At 49.6% G+C, this 16,359-nt stretch overlaps 1 protein-coding gene across 2 annotated transcripts in view; it reads left to right on the top strand.

Annotated features, from left to right (window-relative positions):
• WASHC1 (WASH complex subunit 1) overlaps positions 1-16,181 on the top strand; it is a 45,544-nt gene extending 29,363 nt beyond the window's left edge. The window contains exons 2-10 of one of the 2 annotated variants that reach the window (XM_009984271.2): positions 3,927-4,038; positions 4,752-4,898; positions 9,898-10,034; positions 10,977-11,112; positions 12,288-12,492; positions 12,996-13,160; positions 13,504-13,662; positions 14,293-14,361; positions 14,957-16,181. In XM_009984271.2, coding sequence (XP_009982573.2) covers positions 3,927-4,038; positions 4,752-4,898; positions 9,898-10,034; positions 10,977-11,112; positions 12,288-12,492; positions 12,996-13,160; positions 13,504-13,662; positions 14,293-14,361; positions 14,957-15,108 — 1,282 coding nt within the window. In that variant the 3' untranslated portion in view covers positions 15,109-16,181. The remainder of the gene's footprint in view (positions 1-3,926; positions 4,039-4,751; positions 4,899-9,897; positions 10,035-10,976; positions 11,113-12,287; positions 12,493-12,995; positions 13,161-13,503; positions 13,663-14,292; positions 14,362-14,956) is intronic. The other variant, XM_086611199.1, reaches the window with a different exon arrangement.
• The last annotated feature ends 178 nt before the right edge of the window (positions 16,182-16,359 follow it).

The following is a 16,359-nucleotide window of genomic DNA, read 5'->3' as shown; positions in this document are numbered from 1 at the left end:
CACTAGATAGATTTAATCTGCCACATGTATTACTTCCCCAAAGAAAAGCATTGGGAGGGGAAGGTTGGTTTGGCTCAGTGCCCAGGATTTGAAGGCAGGTGATACAACATTCTCCTTTCTTCTGTAGGCTCCCTTTTTGCTTGTCCCAAAAAATAGATCCTGCCCAAAGGGGAGGGGCTGTCGCTCTATGCCTCCTGCTTCTTTGCAACTCCAAAGTCACACTGAATCTGACTAAAGGGGTTTCTCAAGCAGAAAAGAGCACTGAAAGCAAAATGACAGAGCAGTGACTAAAAAGATAGGTGCAGGGTAGGTTCAGATGCCGATGGTGTCTTTGGCTGGCAGTGCACAGGGTTCTGAGGGGCAGTAATGGGCCGTTTTATTAACATTTACCCCCCCTGTCTTGGCTGTAATTGCCTTTCAAACAAATGCCACTCAGTAACATGTTCCTTCCTAAATGGAGGTTGAGGTCTGAATGCCACCTTGCTTCAAACATTTTGCCCCTGAAATCCTTGGCAACAGCACTCTCCATCCCTTCCTGTTTCCTTTCTTTACAAACACCAGGTTGACTCCTTGAAGTAAGTTCCATTTCCACAGCAGTAGAAATATGCTGGAGGACACTTGAACACTAGGGAGTTTTTTTCCATGTATTTTTTCAGAATCAATATGATATATTGTCTCTTTTAACTAACACATACAGCTGTATCTTGAACCGTACATGCATAACTGTCATGCACTTTTGGGAGCCTGTACATGTGATGGAATTTGGATTAGTTGAATTGAGGGGGTTTAATAATTTTTTTCTTAGTTGTCTTGCTCAGCAACAAATAAATTACTTCTGTAAACTGTTGTGTATTCCTTCTGTGTTGTGGGCTTGCATCTGTATCACCTCAGGTGAAAGTTTTTGGCAGATCTCCTAAGGATAGTGGGATTTGGCCTGTCAAATCCTAGAGTAGGAGATCACAGGAGAAAGTGCGGGTGTCTTGGAGAAGAGCCATCATGATTTGAAACACCTGAGCTGGTGCTGGACAACTTCCCCAGATTATGCTGGGAGTGGGCTATCTGCCTGATACTGTCCTTTTATGGGTGAATGTCATCACACTAAGTTACATTTGGTGGGCAGTAGGGATGGATGAAGCTATGGATGTCTTCTCTCATTCCCTTCTGCATGTGTCGTGACTGTTGCAGCTGGGGCTCAGTAATTGCCAGTCACACTGTTTTTAGGGAGGCCTGCTTTTTCAGAGAGGTTCCAGCAAACCTTAAATGAGAAAAGATGTATGCAGCGCTGCAGGCTGAGAGGTGCTTTGCTTTCTGTTCTTCCCCTGATGCCACCCGTGTGCTATGGGAGGTGTTGGTACTCTGGCACCAAGAAGCACTTTGTAACAGCCGATGCACTACCTGTGTTTGGTGGGGGCGTGAAGGCAGTTGTGGCACTGTTCCTCTCCTGACCCGGCTGTCTTAGAGGATTAACGTTAAATGTGGAAGTGGTTAAGGGTGAAAGGTAAGGATGACTGGGGTTCCTGAAAAACTCCTTTGCTTCTTCACAGCTAGCGAAAGAGTGAACGTGGGAAGGGAGAGAAAGAGGTGATACCTGGTGAGGCAGTGGGGATAATGTGGGACAGGAAAGGATGCGAGGGAAGCGTTTCAGTGCCTCACTCAACTCGTGTTCATGGAGTGGGAGGGAGGAGAATGGTTACTGGTTTCCAGGCCTGAGCTTGCATAACTGTTAGCTGAACATTTCCTTCTGGGAGAGGAACATGTGCCTGGTCAGCTCCTGAGAATTGTCTCTGGGAGTCAGCAGGGTACTGGCTAAAAGGCAGTTGATACCTTGCTTTTATAGGGAGCTTCAGAAAGGCTTTGTTGAGCTCTTCTAGGAGAGGGGTCTACTCACAGGTGAGAGGGAAAATTGCATCATTGATTTGAGGGAGAGAGGCAAAGCAGAAATAAATGACCAATTTTTTTCAGCTTTGAAGGAAGTAAAAATAGTCAGATGCTCTCAGGACCAGTGCTGGAAATAGTGTCAATCAATACAATTATGAAATGCCTAGAAAAAAAGTGAACTGTGAGGTGGGAAAATTGGCTGGGCAGATCAGTTAGGGAAGACTTAGGTCCTTTAGAGGCATCTCACACTTTAACAAAACGAGGCAATGGGACAGCCCTATGACACATGAAATTTGCTGCAGACAGGTGCTAGGAAATCCACACTGAAAGGAACAACAGAAACTACTCTGAGGAACCTATCAAGTGTATAAGTGATGTGAACTTACTCCACTTAGACAGAGGGAGGGTGTGGGAAGGAAATCACGAACAGATTTGTACTTGGTGTTGGTACAAAATACAAGCTGTTAGGCTGTGTTTAAAATAAAAGGATGGGGAAATGGAGAATAATTCTGAGAGGGAGAATCTCATGAGGTTCAGTTTTGCTCATCTCCCACTCCAAAAAGAATGAAGTAGAAACAGGCTGTGTGCTCTCCTGCCATATGCATAAGGAAGGATTTTCATGCCTCCAGAAAGAGGGGAGCATGACTATAAACAAACAGAAATGCTTAAAGCTGTTTAGAGAAAGAAGTGGGGGCCTTTCACATTGATGCAAGGTAAACAGGCTGCTTGTACTTGCTATTTTTTCTATTACCTTCAATGAGGGGGCTTTAGTGGAGTCCATTTCTGTACTGTAACAGGGAGTGTGCTGCACAGAGTGAAAATACTTGAAAAGATGGGTATGGTACAGTTCGAAAATGAGAATCATAGATCACTGCTTATGTCAGATTTGTTGCCGAAAGGAATTAGAGTGGGGGAAAAAAGCATGGGAGCTGTCTGCTCAAAAGCAAAAAGGGACTTCTGGTGAAATTTAAAGACAATACTTGAGATGGATTTTTACAGGCACAAAATGATACGATGGAACTCATTGCTACAAAACACTGCTGAAATGGAGTGCTAGCCCTCCTAATGGGTTGTATAGTCGTAAAAATATTCTTTGATTTCATCAGAGGGGTGAAGATTCAGAACAATTTTCAGCTTTTGACCTTGAAGCTAGGGAGAACCTGCTAGTTGTGCGTGGGGAAGGAAGGTCTCTTCTGAGGAGGCGATTCTGTAGTTGCCTGTTGCTGATGCCTGGTTCCAATGTCCCTCCTCGTCTCTGGTTGAACCTGTGTGACAGTTCCTGCAGCATGGTATAGCAACTGTGCACGGCATGCTGGCAGTTTGTCATGCCCCCAGCTGCAGGGCGTCTGCTTTGAGGAAATGGAGTGTGTCCACATGGTGAGTGCAGAGGTACTTAACCAGTGTCTGCTGTCCTCTGCTGCCACAGGTTGCTTTTCACTTCAGTCCCAAAGCATTTTGATGCTGATCTAGTTATGCGAAAATTATGCAAGTTAGCATGCTTTGTTGCTCCAAATGAGGACCTAACGTTGTTTAACTGATGTGGAAACCAAATCACAAAGCTGCAAAGCAACATGAAATAAATCATGCCACAAATTGCTGGTATAGTAGAGCAGAGGATAAGCCATGAGAGTCTTGAACTCTGCTTGTTAGCATGTGTTGCCTTTCATTTTTAACAAGTCATTTTTATTAAAAATATGTTGGCAGTTGATAACTAGCTGTGGCTTTCTTGTCAGCAGTACCTGCAGAGAGGTGTAGGGCTTGTGGCACTCTGGTGTCGCAAAAAAGCTGCGGTTCTCTATCTTTCCGCGCTGTGTCTCCAACAGCTGTGAGAACGTTGTGCTGTGAGTCACGGACTAGACCTACCTTCACGGTGAAGTACATAAAGCTCTCAATGGGACCGAGACAAGCGTATCTCAACCAGCACTATTTTGCCCTATGAAACATGTCTGCTGAGGTTCACATCCTTCCCTGAGGGACTGGGCACTGGCTGTTGCCAAAAATTCTCTGGCTCTGGATTCTTCATGTTAAGAAAGGTGCTTGCTTCCTAGGATCTCTCAGCGGGTGGAGGCCAGCCGGGCACAGCTTCAGGCAATTGGTGAGAGAGTCACACTTGCCCAAGCGAAGATTGAGAAGATAAAAGGCAGCAAGAAGGCTATTAAGGTAGTGACTTCAGTGAAGGCTGCATGGCCTCTTTCTTCCTTCTACCTTCTTTCTTTGCTCCTTATGTAAGCTCTGGAGAAGAAGAGGTGCTTGGCTGCCGCAGCTGCTGCCTGCTAGCCTCTCCGTGCCTTGCTGCTGAGCAGGGTTGCGATGAGAATCCCCTTCCTGACTCGGCCGGTTGATGATTTTTGCACCCATGAGCCACACAGCTCCAGGCCTTACGAGGCCTATAGAGGTTGCTGCCCCAACTGAATCCTAAGAAAGAGAAAAGGCCTGTGCTGAGCTAAGCCCAGCACCCTCACACATCAGGCTCGTAGACGCTTTGGCTGTTGGAATGAAAGCTGCTGTTAGAGAGCCTCCCTTTCAGAGTATCTTAATCCCTTTGAGCCATGTAAAACTAGTGAAAATCCTTCTTTCTCCATCCTTGCACCATTTTGTACAGTATTTCCAACTCCATTCCTGCCGGTAGAAGCCTTTTTGCCAATGATCTCCTGGTACTTATATATATAGAGAAGCTCTGGCACTTCCATTTTCAGAAGTAACAGCCCCTGCATGTTTGAGTCTGTGCAGATAGCCCTTAGGAGCCTGTTGGCTCCAAGGCTGTCAGTTCCCACTGACAGCACAGATTGTGTGCTTATTCCACTCCATGTGTTTCTGAAGTGTAGGATTGCCTAATTATTGGGATTTTCCAGTCTCTTCTTGCTTCTCCATAGGTATTTTCCAGTGCCAAGTATCCAGCCCCTGAAAGGTTGCAGGAATATAGTTCAATTTTTGCTGGTGCAGAAGACCCAGCTAAACAGAAATGGCCAAGACACAAGATTCAGAGCAAACACCGAATGCTGGATGAGAAAGCTCTGCAGGTAAGGAGGAGGAGAACAGACCTTGACATAAACAAGCAAAGAGAAGCTGGGAGGCTCTTAGTCTCTTTGGTGAAGTGGACCAAGGCTGGGTAGAACAAGGATGTAAGCTGGGAGCAGAACATCTTTTCAGCTTGGCTTCTTGGCAGGGGTGTGTGAGGTCAGGCTGAGAAGCTTGTGGAGCTGCTGATTTGAGAGGGCCATGTCAGTACAAGACCTTGGTGCAGTGGTCGAGCTCTCTGGGTGGCTGTTGGCTGGCAACTCTCCGGAGCAGTTCCATTTCCTGAAACACTGCTGTTTCCTGCAGCGGTGCCGGTGAGTGCTGCTGGCTGGCCTTAAGGCTTCGGCTCTGCATAGCAAGGCAGCTGGAATCAGGGTCATAATTGTTTGAAAAATAGCTTTTAAAGGCTCCAATATAAGCAATATTGAGAAGGGAAAGGTAAAAGTGCTTTTGTGAGTGTGTCAGGAGACAAAGGAGTCATCAGAGCGTTTTCTGTCCCAGGAAAGCATCACACTTGAGTATTGTCCCTCCCTTGTTCTCAGCTAAGTTTTATATCTTGGGGGAGGAAATTATTTTGCTTCCTTACGTCTTTCGTTTGTGCTTTGTTTCTCCTTTGCCTTGTGTTCACCTATTGCAGGTTGCAAACCCTTTATAGAGGGGCTGAATCTCAGTACCCAGTGCATTTGGGGCTTCCAGGTGTGCCTATAGCACACATGTCTGCAGCTGGTGGTATTGAAGGAGGTCCTGAAGTACTGAGCTCCCTATTTAGCCTGTGGATTGAGTGGCAGATGGGGGGCTTCTTAGGGAGGTCTGAAAAGTGGTGGGTTTGGCAGGAAATGCTACCAAAGGATTCTCCAAGAATTTAGGTCGACATCCCCGGGTTGGAAGGAGGGGAGGAAGAGTTGCTGTGTTTAAAGTTTGAAAGTTGCTGTGTATGCACTGTGCCAGGAGTAGCAGATGTGCTCTTCCTGAAAGGTTAGGGATCAACCTGACAACTTCCCTGCTCTCCACCCCTAAAGAGACTTCCTTCCTCATCCTTGTGTGCCTTGGCCCAAAAATAAAGCTGCCCCTGAATAATTTATCACGCTAAACTTTCCTGAGTTTTAATGGAGTTGAGACCTCACACAGTGACGTTATGAATATTTCAGCCAGGCCAGGGAAGCAGGATTGCTCGCCGAATGGACAGCTGGCAAAGTTGAGCAGAGTTCATGCTTTCTTTGAGACCTGGCAGTAGTGCAGGGCAGAGCAGCATGAGACCTGCTGCTGGCTGGCCAGGGGAGGATGATTATGGCTGTGCTGTCTGGCTGGTGGCCCCATCCCATCAAAGAACATGGAGGGAGCAGAGGTAGGTGGTGGGTGGGCAGGGGAGATGCTCTCCCTCCCTGAAGGGCTGGTGCCAATGTACAGCCCCTCACACAGGGAGGGCATTGAGAAGAGCATCAGCTGGTAAAAAATAGTGTCCCACAAAGAGCAAATGGTGTGCCCATCCAGTTGCCCCACTGGCTCCAGTAGGCTCTGCATGCCCTTCCCTGCTGCCTCGCCATCTGCCTGTGATGCCATCTCTTCCCTGTCCTGAGTGGTCTCAGTACCGCTGCTGTGTTCTGCCCTTTGTGACCAAGGCTGCCATCGCCACAGGGACTTTGTTGCAGGACCCAGGGGATGTTTGTATTTGTTCCTGCCCTCCTGTGACCCATCTTTTGATCCTTCTTTGGGGTTGTTGATCTTTCTCTGGCTTTGCTGACCCTACCTCATGCAGTGGTCTTGTTACTCTTGCCAAGCTTACCCACACACCAGCTCCTGCAGCCCTCCTGGGGCAGGGACACGCCGCTGTGCTGGCAACCGGCTGTCAGCGGAGGAACGATGGAGGGTCCTGCGCCAGGAGCAGCTGGTGTGCTGTGTGGGGCTTGATGCGACCAAGCTCTGACCACCTTCCAGCGGTACAGGCCCTTCTCGGCCATGGCTGAGCACGGAGCCTGACTTGCCTTGCAGTAATGAAATGTGACAGAGGGAAGTCTAATGTTTGCATTTATGCCCTCCTCAATTATTCAGGGCTTTCAGCAGAGGCTCGCTGCCTGTTTTCACTTCTAATGAGAGCCTCTTTGCTGGGAGCAGTCACAGTGGCCTTTGCTGAATCCACAGGCATGCACACCCCACCAGGAGAGCAAGCTCTGCTCACTTCAGTTCAAGGTGGCAGCCTGCACTCAGCACTTAGTCTTTGTGCTCTGGGAAGAAAGCAGCTGAGTTGGAAACGTGTGTGGTTCTACAGTTTTATTTAATGCTTCACTCCTGGGAAATTTTCCTTTCCCCCTCCACACCCCATGCAAGTGAAAACTCAGCTGTTGTGAAGGCACTATTGAGGTTGGGAAGGTAAGCACTGATGGAGAAGAGTGCTGGATACAGGGTCCTCGTGGTGAGCCGGGAATGCCGCTCGCTTTGCACGTGGCTGTGGTAGCAGCTAGGCAGGGTTGAACAGAGAGATGGCTGCAGCCCTGTGGGGCTTCTCAGGTGCTGGGCACTGCCTTTGCAGTGGGACCTGTGCCTGAGTGCTGCAGGAGCCCCTCAGGAGGCTGGAAAATGAGATGAGAGACATGGTCTGCCTGGACTTGTGAAGAAGTCCAAGCAAAAGTTTCAGTCCACTGCCGAAGTAACCTTGCAAGGCTTCAAAAATGTCAGTAACTTGGCGTGTCCTTGTGAATTCTGCCTCCACCATGGGCATGAGGAGGTTGAACTGAGTTTTTGGCACTTGCTGATCTTCAAGTGCTTTTCCAGCTAGCCTCAGCACACCATTGGCATGGGGGAAATGGGGTTTCTGGTGTATCAACCCAGTTCCCTTTGTAAGAGTGCGTGCTTAATTAAACTTAAAACCCAGGGTGACTTTATTTACTTTTAACTGTAGGCTGTTAGGGAGAAAAACGCCTGAAAACGCAGTGTCCTGCCAAGTGCCAAACCTCAGATTGGAGTGTTTGAGCATTCAAGCACCCTCCATGACTTCAGTGTGTTGAAGTTGCTGAACCTTTGGCTTAAGGCCTTAATGTCCCTATAAGAAAATTCATTTTTAAATGGCCTGTTAACTTGTGGAATTCACAGTTGCAGGATATTATTGACAGTAGGTAGCTGTTCTAAATTTCAAAACAGATCTAGGTACTTGACTAAGACTAGCACTTTGGTGGCATTTAAATTAGAAGGATTATGTAGAGCCTCATGTTTCAGAGTAATATTCATGCTCAGTGCTTTTATAACTGCCTTAGATGAGACTTAAAAGTAAATGTAGGTAATGGTTGGTTTCTCACTCCACCCTTAAAGTGATGCACAGTCTTCCAGTGCTAATTGAAGTCTACAAAGAGAGAATTAAAAAAAATATATATGACTTGAGGGCTAAGTGTGTGTGAACAGTTCTAGCAAAAACGTCAGCACTCCCTCATGCTTAAAAAATTAAACATTGGGAAATGAATATTAATGATCAAAAGAACCTTTATTTCTGAATCTCTGCTTCTATGGTTTCTAAATAACAATTTATATATTTTTTGCCTACTTGCTGCTGTAAAAATTCAAGATGTTTATTTCAGTGAACTTTTCACAAGTTGGAACGTGTTTTTTGGGGGGGAAAAAAAAAAATTTAAATCAAAACCTCCCAGGTCTTTTCTTACAGCATTTTGTAGGCTCAGAGCATCATACAAACTCTTAGTGGATTAACCGAGCTGTGACTAAGCCATTTCCCAGCATTTCTGGCTACCAAATTCAAGCCTGAAATTTCAATCAGCAGAAACTGCTTATGTCACTGAGATGTGGTCTTAAAACTGGACCAACAGTGGTCTCCATTTCCCCCATACAAGTACAAGGAGGGAAGAAGGACTCAGAGAATGGGATAGAGCAGGGATGCTCGAAGTAGTGAGGCAGTAGGAAGCTGTGAACAGTGTTTGAAGCGGTCATCTTCTGGTGACAGAAGAAAATCACAAGAGTGTGGCCAATTATTTAGCCCAGCAAACTGTCCCAGTTAGTGCTCTGGCTTCTTCTGGTATGAACACTTACCATCTTGCAGTTGCTGGGCTGCCGCTTGTCCTAGTTTGTGGAGAAAGAACAGGAGTTGTGAAGGGGCTGAGGAAAGGTGTGGGGAGGGGTTTGGGGTGGAGGTTCGTTCATCCCAGGCTGTCTCTGGGTTCAGGAACTGATGCCTTTCCTCCCTCTGCAGCAAATAGTTCTGTGGGCACTGAGCTTCATCCCTCCCGAGCATCTGGCAGCAGGCGCTGTCACGCTAGCTGAAACACTGGTCTGATCTGGGATGGCAATTCCTGTTCTATATAAAAGTCAAGCGGTTCAGATGTAATAAGTCCTTTTCTAAAGGGAGCTCTATATATTATGCATGAAGTTTTAGAAGCGAGAGAGAGGAGATTTCAGTTCATTAGAGTTGAAAACTCCTGCAAATCCCTCAGGCTTTGCAAAACCATCTGGCACACGTTCCACCCTGCGCACTCCCTTCTGCCTGATCTCTTGCCTAGTGCAGGCACTCTGTTTTTCCTAACCTCTTTTTCCTTTGCCTTCCCTGCATACCCCACCGCTGGGATCACGTCTCTTAAAACGTCAACTGAAGGCAGCAGAGGGGAGGTAATAGAGATGTTTGGGGGACTCTGCCTGCATGAAAATGTCTAGTAGTTGGAGACACTGCAACTTTTAGACTGTGGTGCTTGATCCTTGCCTCCGGCTGTAGAGCCTGAGTGGTTGTTTTATTTTGGTGGATCCTCGGCACAGCAACACCTGTTCAATATGACCCATCCGTGGCACCAAAAGCACGTGCCATAAGTCTGGACAGCTGAGATTTTCATGAGCATGGGTTGCAATGTTGTTCATGTGCTTCCTTGCTCAGAGGGAGGTGGAGAGGGAGCAGTGTAGGGTTGGTTCTCAGACCACACAGTGGATCCAGCAGTGTGGGTTGTGGTGGCCGAGGAGACCTGTCTCAGCAGCTGTGGTTTTAGTGTTACCACCTTGTTATCTGTCTTCTTGCAGGAGAAACTCAAGTACTTCCCACTGTGCGTGAGCACCAAAATTCACCAGGAAGATGATGCAGAAGAAGGCCTTGGCAGTCTCCCCAGGAACATCAGCTCCCTCAGCTCCCTGCTGCTCTTCAACACCACCGAGAACCTGTGAGAGCTGGAGCAGTGCTGTGCTGCTCACTTGACCCTGCTTGTCCTCAGAGGAGCTTTCTTTTCCCCGGGGGCAGCAGTAGCTGCTTGCTTTCTTGGGGGTCTTGCATACCAGGCTCCTGATAGGACAGGGTTTGATACCTCTCTGCCGGCTTCCAGCTAGCAACCCTTTCTTCCCCACTCTTCCCCTTGGGTGGAAGGCATTGTTTTGTCTGCACCTGATCCTCCACTCACCTGCTTTCAACCCAACTTTGCACTTCCCTTCCCTGACTTAGTTTTTCCTCTCATACCCCTGTAATAATTTCTCTCCGGCCTTGAGAGCTGCTGTCACTCTTCTCTGCCCATGTGCCTGCCTAGGTTTTGCTCCTTCTCCGGGTGGTTCCTCACAGCAACACTTTATTGCTGTTGCTGCTTTAATGTCTCCACTGCCTCTCACTGAAGATCCCTTTCCCATTGGGCTTTGCCTCGTGCTTCCTCCTTCTGCCCGTACTGAAGAGCTTCTTTAAGCTGTTCTTGAGCTTTCAGCTGGTGGATCTCCTCTTTCTTCCCCAGAGCCACAGATTATTTCCCCTCTGTATCTTTCCTCCTGCCTCTTGAGTGACAAGTTACCAGGAGAGACTCGTGTGCTGCTGCAGGTTGTAGGACAGTCTCAGGCCACGCCGTGGGAGGGGGCGAGCTTGGTAATGATGGCAGTGCAGGGGGGCTTTGCTTTAGGATGAATGTGGAGGCTGCACTGGCAGGGTGGGGAGCTGATCGCCACCTGGTTGTGGAGGGGAAAGGCAGGAAAATGGAGCTAGAAGAAGGAAACTGGAAGGCCCAACATGTTCCACCTGCATGAGGAAGTCAGGAGGTCTGCACCTCCAAGGCCTTCTTGGGTTCATTGTTTCTTCTGGCCTTGACTCTCAAGGTGGCATCGCTGAAACACGTGTCCTCTACCCTTAGGTACAAGAAGTATGTTTTCCTGGATCCTCTGGCTGGAGCAGTGACCAAGACCAATGTGGCTCTGGAAACAGAAACAGAAGAGAAACTCTTTGATGCTCCTCTCTCCATCACCAAAAGGGGACAGCTGGACCGACAGGTGAGATGCAGCTGTGTGGATGCAGCTGGTTCCCCTTCAGGGGATTGTGCTCAGCTCTCTGAAAGGAGGGGGCTTCTGTAGGATGGAGAGCAGGTAGGACAATGGCCCGTCATCGGGCTGCAGGGTGTCTCACTTATCAGAAGGACCTTGTCCATTTTTGAGCTTGAAGTCCTGGTTTGGGCTTGATGGATGACACAAAACCTTCAAATCTGGCAGGTGTTTCTCTCTGGTCAAGCTATTGCTGGGTGGTGTGAGAAGAGTAATGCAATATCGATTCACCTTGATGCTAGACCTGAGGGTTTTAGAGAATTTTGGAGGCTACATCACTCAATAATCCCCCTTGTGCTAACTCCTGAGCCTTGTGAGGAAAGTGAAGGTGAGGTGCCATGGCTAGAAGGTGCCTGGGAGGAGGCCTGTGCCCCATCGTTCCGGCTGGGAAAGGGTGCCTGCTGGTGCAAACAGAAAGACCAGCCAGCATGCACAAAGGGTTTGTGCTTGGTGTGGACATGGGGTAAGCAGTTCACCAAACCAGCTGCCCCAGCATGTGAATGACCTTGTTCCCAACACCTCGTAGTGGCCATACCTGGAGCTTTGCTGGTATGTGGTTGAACATTGGTTTGGGGCTGGGGAAAGAAGCCTGGGAGCCGTTTGCTCATCGTGTTGCACCGGAGGAGATAGCAGTGTGCATAGCTAACAAAGCCCTTTATTCACAATGCACCTTTGGTACTGTTATGCCTGTGTGTTAAGCACAAAACCAAACCTCTAACTACTTGATTGTGCTTCTTCTGCATCTTAATCTCAGAAATGGTTCAGTCACATTCTCTTCTGGAGGAGAAGGGACTGCCCTTTGTAGGCTGCAGAAGTTGGTGCCTGAGACCTTCAGGGTAGGATAGAGTCCACTTGCAAGAAACTGGGAAGAGTCCTGCACCTCTTCCTCCTCCTGCAGTTTGCCTTTTCCAAGCCTGGTATGCAGGGGGTAGCCTCCAAGCACAGGGAGTTGCTACAGGGCAAGAGCACAGTTGTAGGGGTAGCTGGTGAGTGGCCACTGTACCAAGATGGCATGTAAACCCAGCTCAGACTGCCACCCAGGCTGTTCCCTGCACTTCCCCTGCTTGCTGCCAGAGAAAGCAAGTGCATAGTCGCTGCCTTATCTTTTCGTTTTGGATTTCCTTTAGGTAGCTGAAAATTACTTCTACGTGCCAGATCTGGGCCAGGTCCCCGAGATCGATGTGCCGTCCTACCTGCCAGACCTGCCTGGCATTGCTGCAGATCTCATGTACAGCGCTGATCTGGGCCCCGGCATCGCACCGTCTGCCCCTAGCAGTGCTATTCCAGAGCTGCCCACTTTCAACACTGAGTCAGTGGAGCCTTTGCAACCAGGTATTTCCAATCCCTCATCCCTGGACCCTGTGAAGGAGGAAGGCAGGGATTGCTAGAAGGTGGAGACAAGGCAGAAAGTCCCTTGGTGGAGATTTCAAGATGGATGTTGGAGATACCTCTGGCTTGTACTTGGGCCTGAGTCAGAGCTCCAGGCTGCTCGAGTGCTGGCCAGACTCTGGGCCCCTCACCTCCTGCATGCCTAGGGAGGAGGGAGTGCAGTGTCCAGGGACTGGCGTTGTGGCAGCCTGGTGGGATGCCCCTGGGTGAGCTGGGCAGGCCTAGTGGGATGCGGCTGGGGAGGGCAGAGTAGGGGAATCTCAAACTCTGCCTTAGCTTAACTCTGCCTGCTGTTAGGAGATGCTGCAAAGGGTGGCAGTGCTGTACTGCACAGTGCCTGTTGAGGACTCTGATCTGTTGCCGCTGAGGCATGCAAAGCTCTGAGCTGAAGCTCTCAGCGTGCTGTCCTCTGGGACCCTTTAGATGCAACTTCTTTCATCTTTCAGACCTTCAAGATGCTGAGCTATTGCCGCCGCCTCCACCACCACCTCCTCCACCACCTCCTGTTATGCCAGCTACTGTGCCTCCTCCGCCACCCCTGCCCCAGCCCACAGCCCCCTCTGAGCCAGCCCGGACAGCGAGCGAGGAGAGCAGCAAGGCAGTGCCTGCAGGTAAGGGCTGGGCATCTCTACAGCTTCACCAGCAGAATCTATGACTCCTTGGCTTCAGCCTGTGTCCTTGATCGGTTCCCTGTGGCTTCCCAGCCTTCTGACAGAGGAGGAAAGCTACTCCTGCCTGCCTGGGAGCTGCAAGCCTTCAATTCCTCCTTGGCAAGGCTGCTGCTGGCTGGGCTGAGCTAAGCCCACCACCAAGAGGTGTGTCTGGGCTGGGCTCACCACCTCAGGCAGAAGCTGGCTGCTGGGGTACTGGAGCAGCCTTTTCAATGGGGATTTGGCTGGGCCTGGAGCTAGTGCACTGACCCGCGGCTGCTGCCTGTCCTCCCTGTCCCTGCAGCTTCGGTCCAGGGAGCCCCGAAGGAGGTGGTGAACCCCTCTACTGGGCGCGCCAGTCTCCTGGAGTCCATCCGCCAGGCCGGCGGCATTGGGAAGGCCAACCTCCGCAGTGTCAAGGAGAGGAAGCTGGAGAAGAAGAAGCAGAAGGAACAAGAACAAGGTGCTGAGGCTCTTTGACAGAACTGATCTTCCTCGCTCTCTGCCTTAGGCTGGGGACCTCTAGGTCTGGGGGTAGATGGGCAATCCAGGAGCACAGTGAACATACAATGAACATTGTGTCTCCTTACAGGCTGGTGGAGGTCTTAAGTGTTTCCCATTCAGCCAAAGCTCTGTGAACTTGCTAAACCCCATCTGCCAGAAGGGCATTTGTGTTACTGATGGAGATCCCCTCTCTCAGGGCATGTGTAGAAGTTTCACGTGTGCTGTATCGGGACAGACACACAAAGGAAACCCTGAGGTGAAGAGGAGCAGAGCCGAGTCAGTCTGAACATGTTAGTTCAGGCAGCTGGGGAGGGTATTGCTGGAGCTGGTTTGGCAGAATGCAAATGCCCAGCCCCTCATGCCCTTCCAGGAGTTCCACTCTTGGATTTCCCCAGAAGATGTTACCCTGCAGTGCCTGGTGTTTTCCAGACCTGGAAATTCGACTATAGTGGGAGAGCTAAGGGGTGGGATACAAGATGAGTGGTTTTCTTTAATCTGAAGGCAGCATTGCAGGAGAATGCTTTCGCCACAGCGCTAGGTTCACTGACACTGCTTCTTGTCTGACTTGCGGAGTTTTGCTCTGTTTCAGTGAGAGCTACAGGACAAGGTGGAGATTTGATGTCAGACCTCTTCAACAAACTGGTGCTGAGGCGCAAAGGTACTGTCCTGCAGAGTGGGCTGCTCCTTCCCCCTGGGAAAGAGGGAAAGACCTTTCTGGAACCTCAGTTGTGTCAGCCACAGCCCTAGAAACAGGAACAGAGACACTTTCCCTGGCAAGTGTGCCACAGCGCGGCTGGGAATGTCTTTACAGAGGGTGAGCAGGGGAATCTCTACCTCAACTCCAGCTGGAGGCACTGGAGGAGGTTGTGTGTCCAAGGCAAGGGATAGACTCTGAAAGCTGCCTGTGATGAAGGGACAGCAGTGTCTTTTTTAATTCAGTGCTGGGACAGCTGTGCCTCTTGCCCATGGGGGCACCTGAGTTGCCTCAGGGCTTGGCAGGTTTGCCGGGGCATTTAGGGTCAGTGTGACTCCTCAGTGCCTGGCAGAGGAGGGGGCAGGGACTTGCTCAGATGGAGCTTTAGTTAAATGAGCCCTTGTGCAGGGCTGTGGCAGCACTTAAGCTTATTGGGCATTCTGCTTACCTGGGTCACCTAGGTGCTGGGAGCAGTAGTACCAGATGTGGTTTTTTTGCTGAGCCTCTTTGTTCTCTATCCCCATGGTGTCACTCACTGGTGCTTTTCCTTCCCTCACAGGTATTTCAGGGAAAGGGCCGGGAGCCTCTGGAAATCCTGATGCTCCTGGAAGTCCTGCTGGTGCCTTCGCTCGTATGTCAGACTCAATACCACCCCTCCCACCACCACAGCAGCCCGTGGGTGAGGAGGATGAGGATGACTGGGAGTCATAGATGGAGTCAGTCAAGTGTCAGTGTGAATCCTAGGACTCTTGAACTAAGCACCTTTGAGAGACACCAGCCTGTGGAAAATACCTCCTGGAAGGTGGGCACTACTGTGGCAGGACAACCCTGTTGTTTCTTTTTGAAGATGAGCAGGAGCAACAGGAGCTAACTGCTGCTGAGGTTAAAGTTATCAAGGAGGGTTTTTCTTCTGCTGTCTGCTGTTCTCCACCCCAATTACTACATTCCATCTCAAATGCTGCTGCTGCTTACGCTGGCAAAATAAATCCTGCCTTAGCTGGCGGGCAGGGGGGGCAGCCTGTGCTCAGATGATCAGAACTAGCACTGGCCCTGATTTAAAGGGCCCTCAGTCTTTCCTAATGTGACTGGTGATGGCTGCAACAGCATCTCTTGCAGGCATACAGCCCTTGCCTCTTTGTTTCCTTGCTGCAGCTCGTGTTTGCTTGGTTGTTGCTTAGAAGAGAAAATGAGTGAGTGTCCCTTCATGGGGGTTTAATTTTTGGTGCCTCTGCACTTGATGGTTTCTTTCTCTACCTGGCTTATGGCAATTCTTTGCCTGTTGCTGTCTGAAAATTTCAATAAAGTTGAAGGAAGCGGGTCCTTGCAGCCTTCACTTTGGTAAAAGCAGGAAGTGTGCTCAGTTAAGAGGGCCTTAAGGGAAAGCCCAGGTGTCCACTCTCATCTCAGGTGGGGGCTTAGCCTTACAACCCAGCACTGCCAGCCATGGTGCTGGAGGGCACCAGCTGTTAGAAGCAGGTGCCCCCTGACTCCTGCTGCTGTGTTCACTGGGATTCAGGCAGAGCTTGCGCCAGACCGGGGGGCTTTGCACCCACTGAAGGGGCAGGAGACTCACAACTGGCATTTCTCAGAAGAAGCTGCTTTTTCCCCTGTGGGGCTAATTAACATTTAGGGAGTGAGCACCAGTTCTGTGCCTAATTAAAGTGCTTTTTTCATTGCAAAGAGCCTTGAGAAGCAGCATCCAGCTGCTGAAGCTGACAAGGAGGCAAAACAGCTCCTGGAAAGACTTGCTCAGGATGACAGAAAGAGCTGGGGACAGCTGTGGGATTACATGGCTGTCCCTGTTGTTACCAGTGCCCTCCAGCACTGACCCATGACCTAGGAAAGCAGCCCAGGAAAGTTATGCTTAAAAAACCCAACCCAACAGCTCTTATCGTTTTCCACAGAAAGTTACTTTAAATTCAAAAACTTAGTAAAAAGGGCAGAGCAATCCTGTGCTTAAGT

Source organism: Tauraco erythrolophus, chromosome 4 (assembly GCF_009769465.1).
Source record: "Tauraco erythrolophus isolate bTauEry1 chromosome 4, bTauEry1.pri, whole genome shotgun sequence".
Classification (NCBI taxonomy): domain Eukaryota; kingdom Metazoa; phylum Chordata; class Aves; order Musophagiformes; family Musophagidae; genus Tauraco; species Tauraco erythrolophus.
Note: the sequence above shows the minus strand (reverse complement) of the source record. Positions and strands in the feature narration are given on the sequence as shown.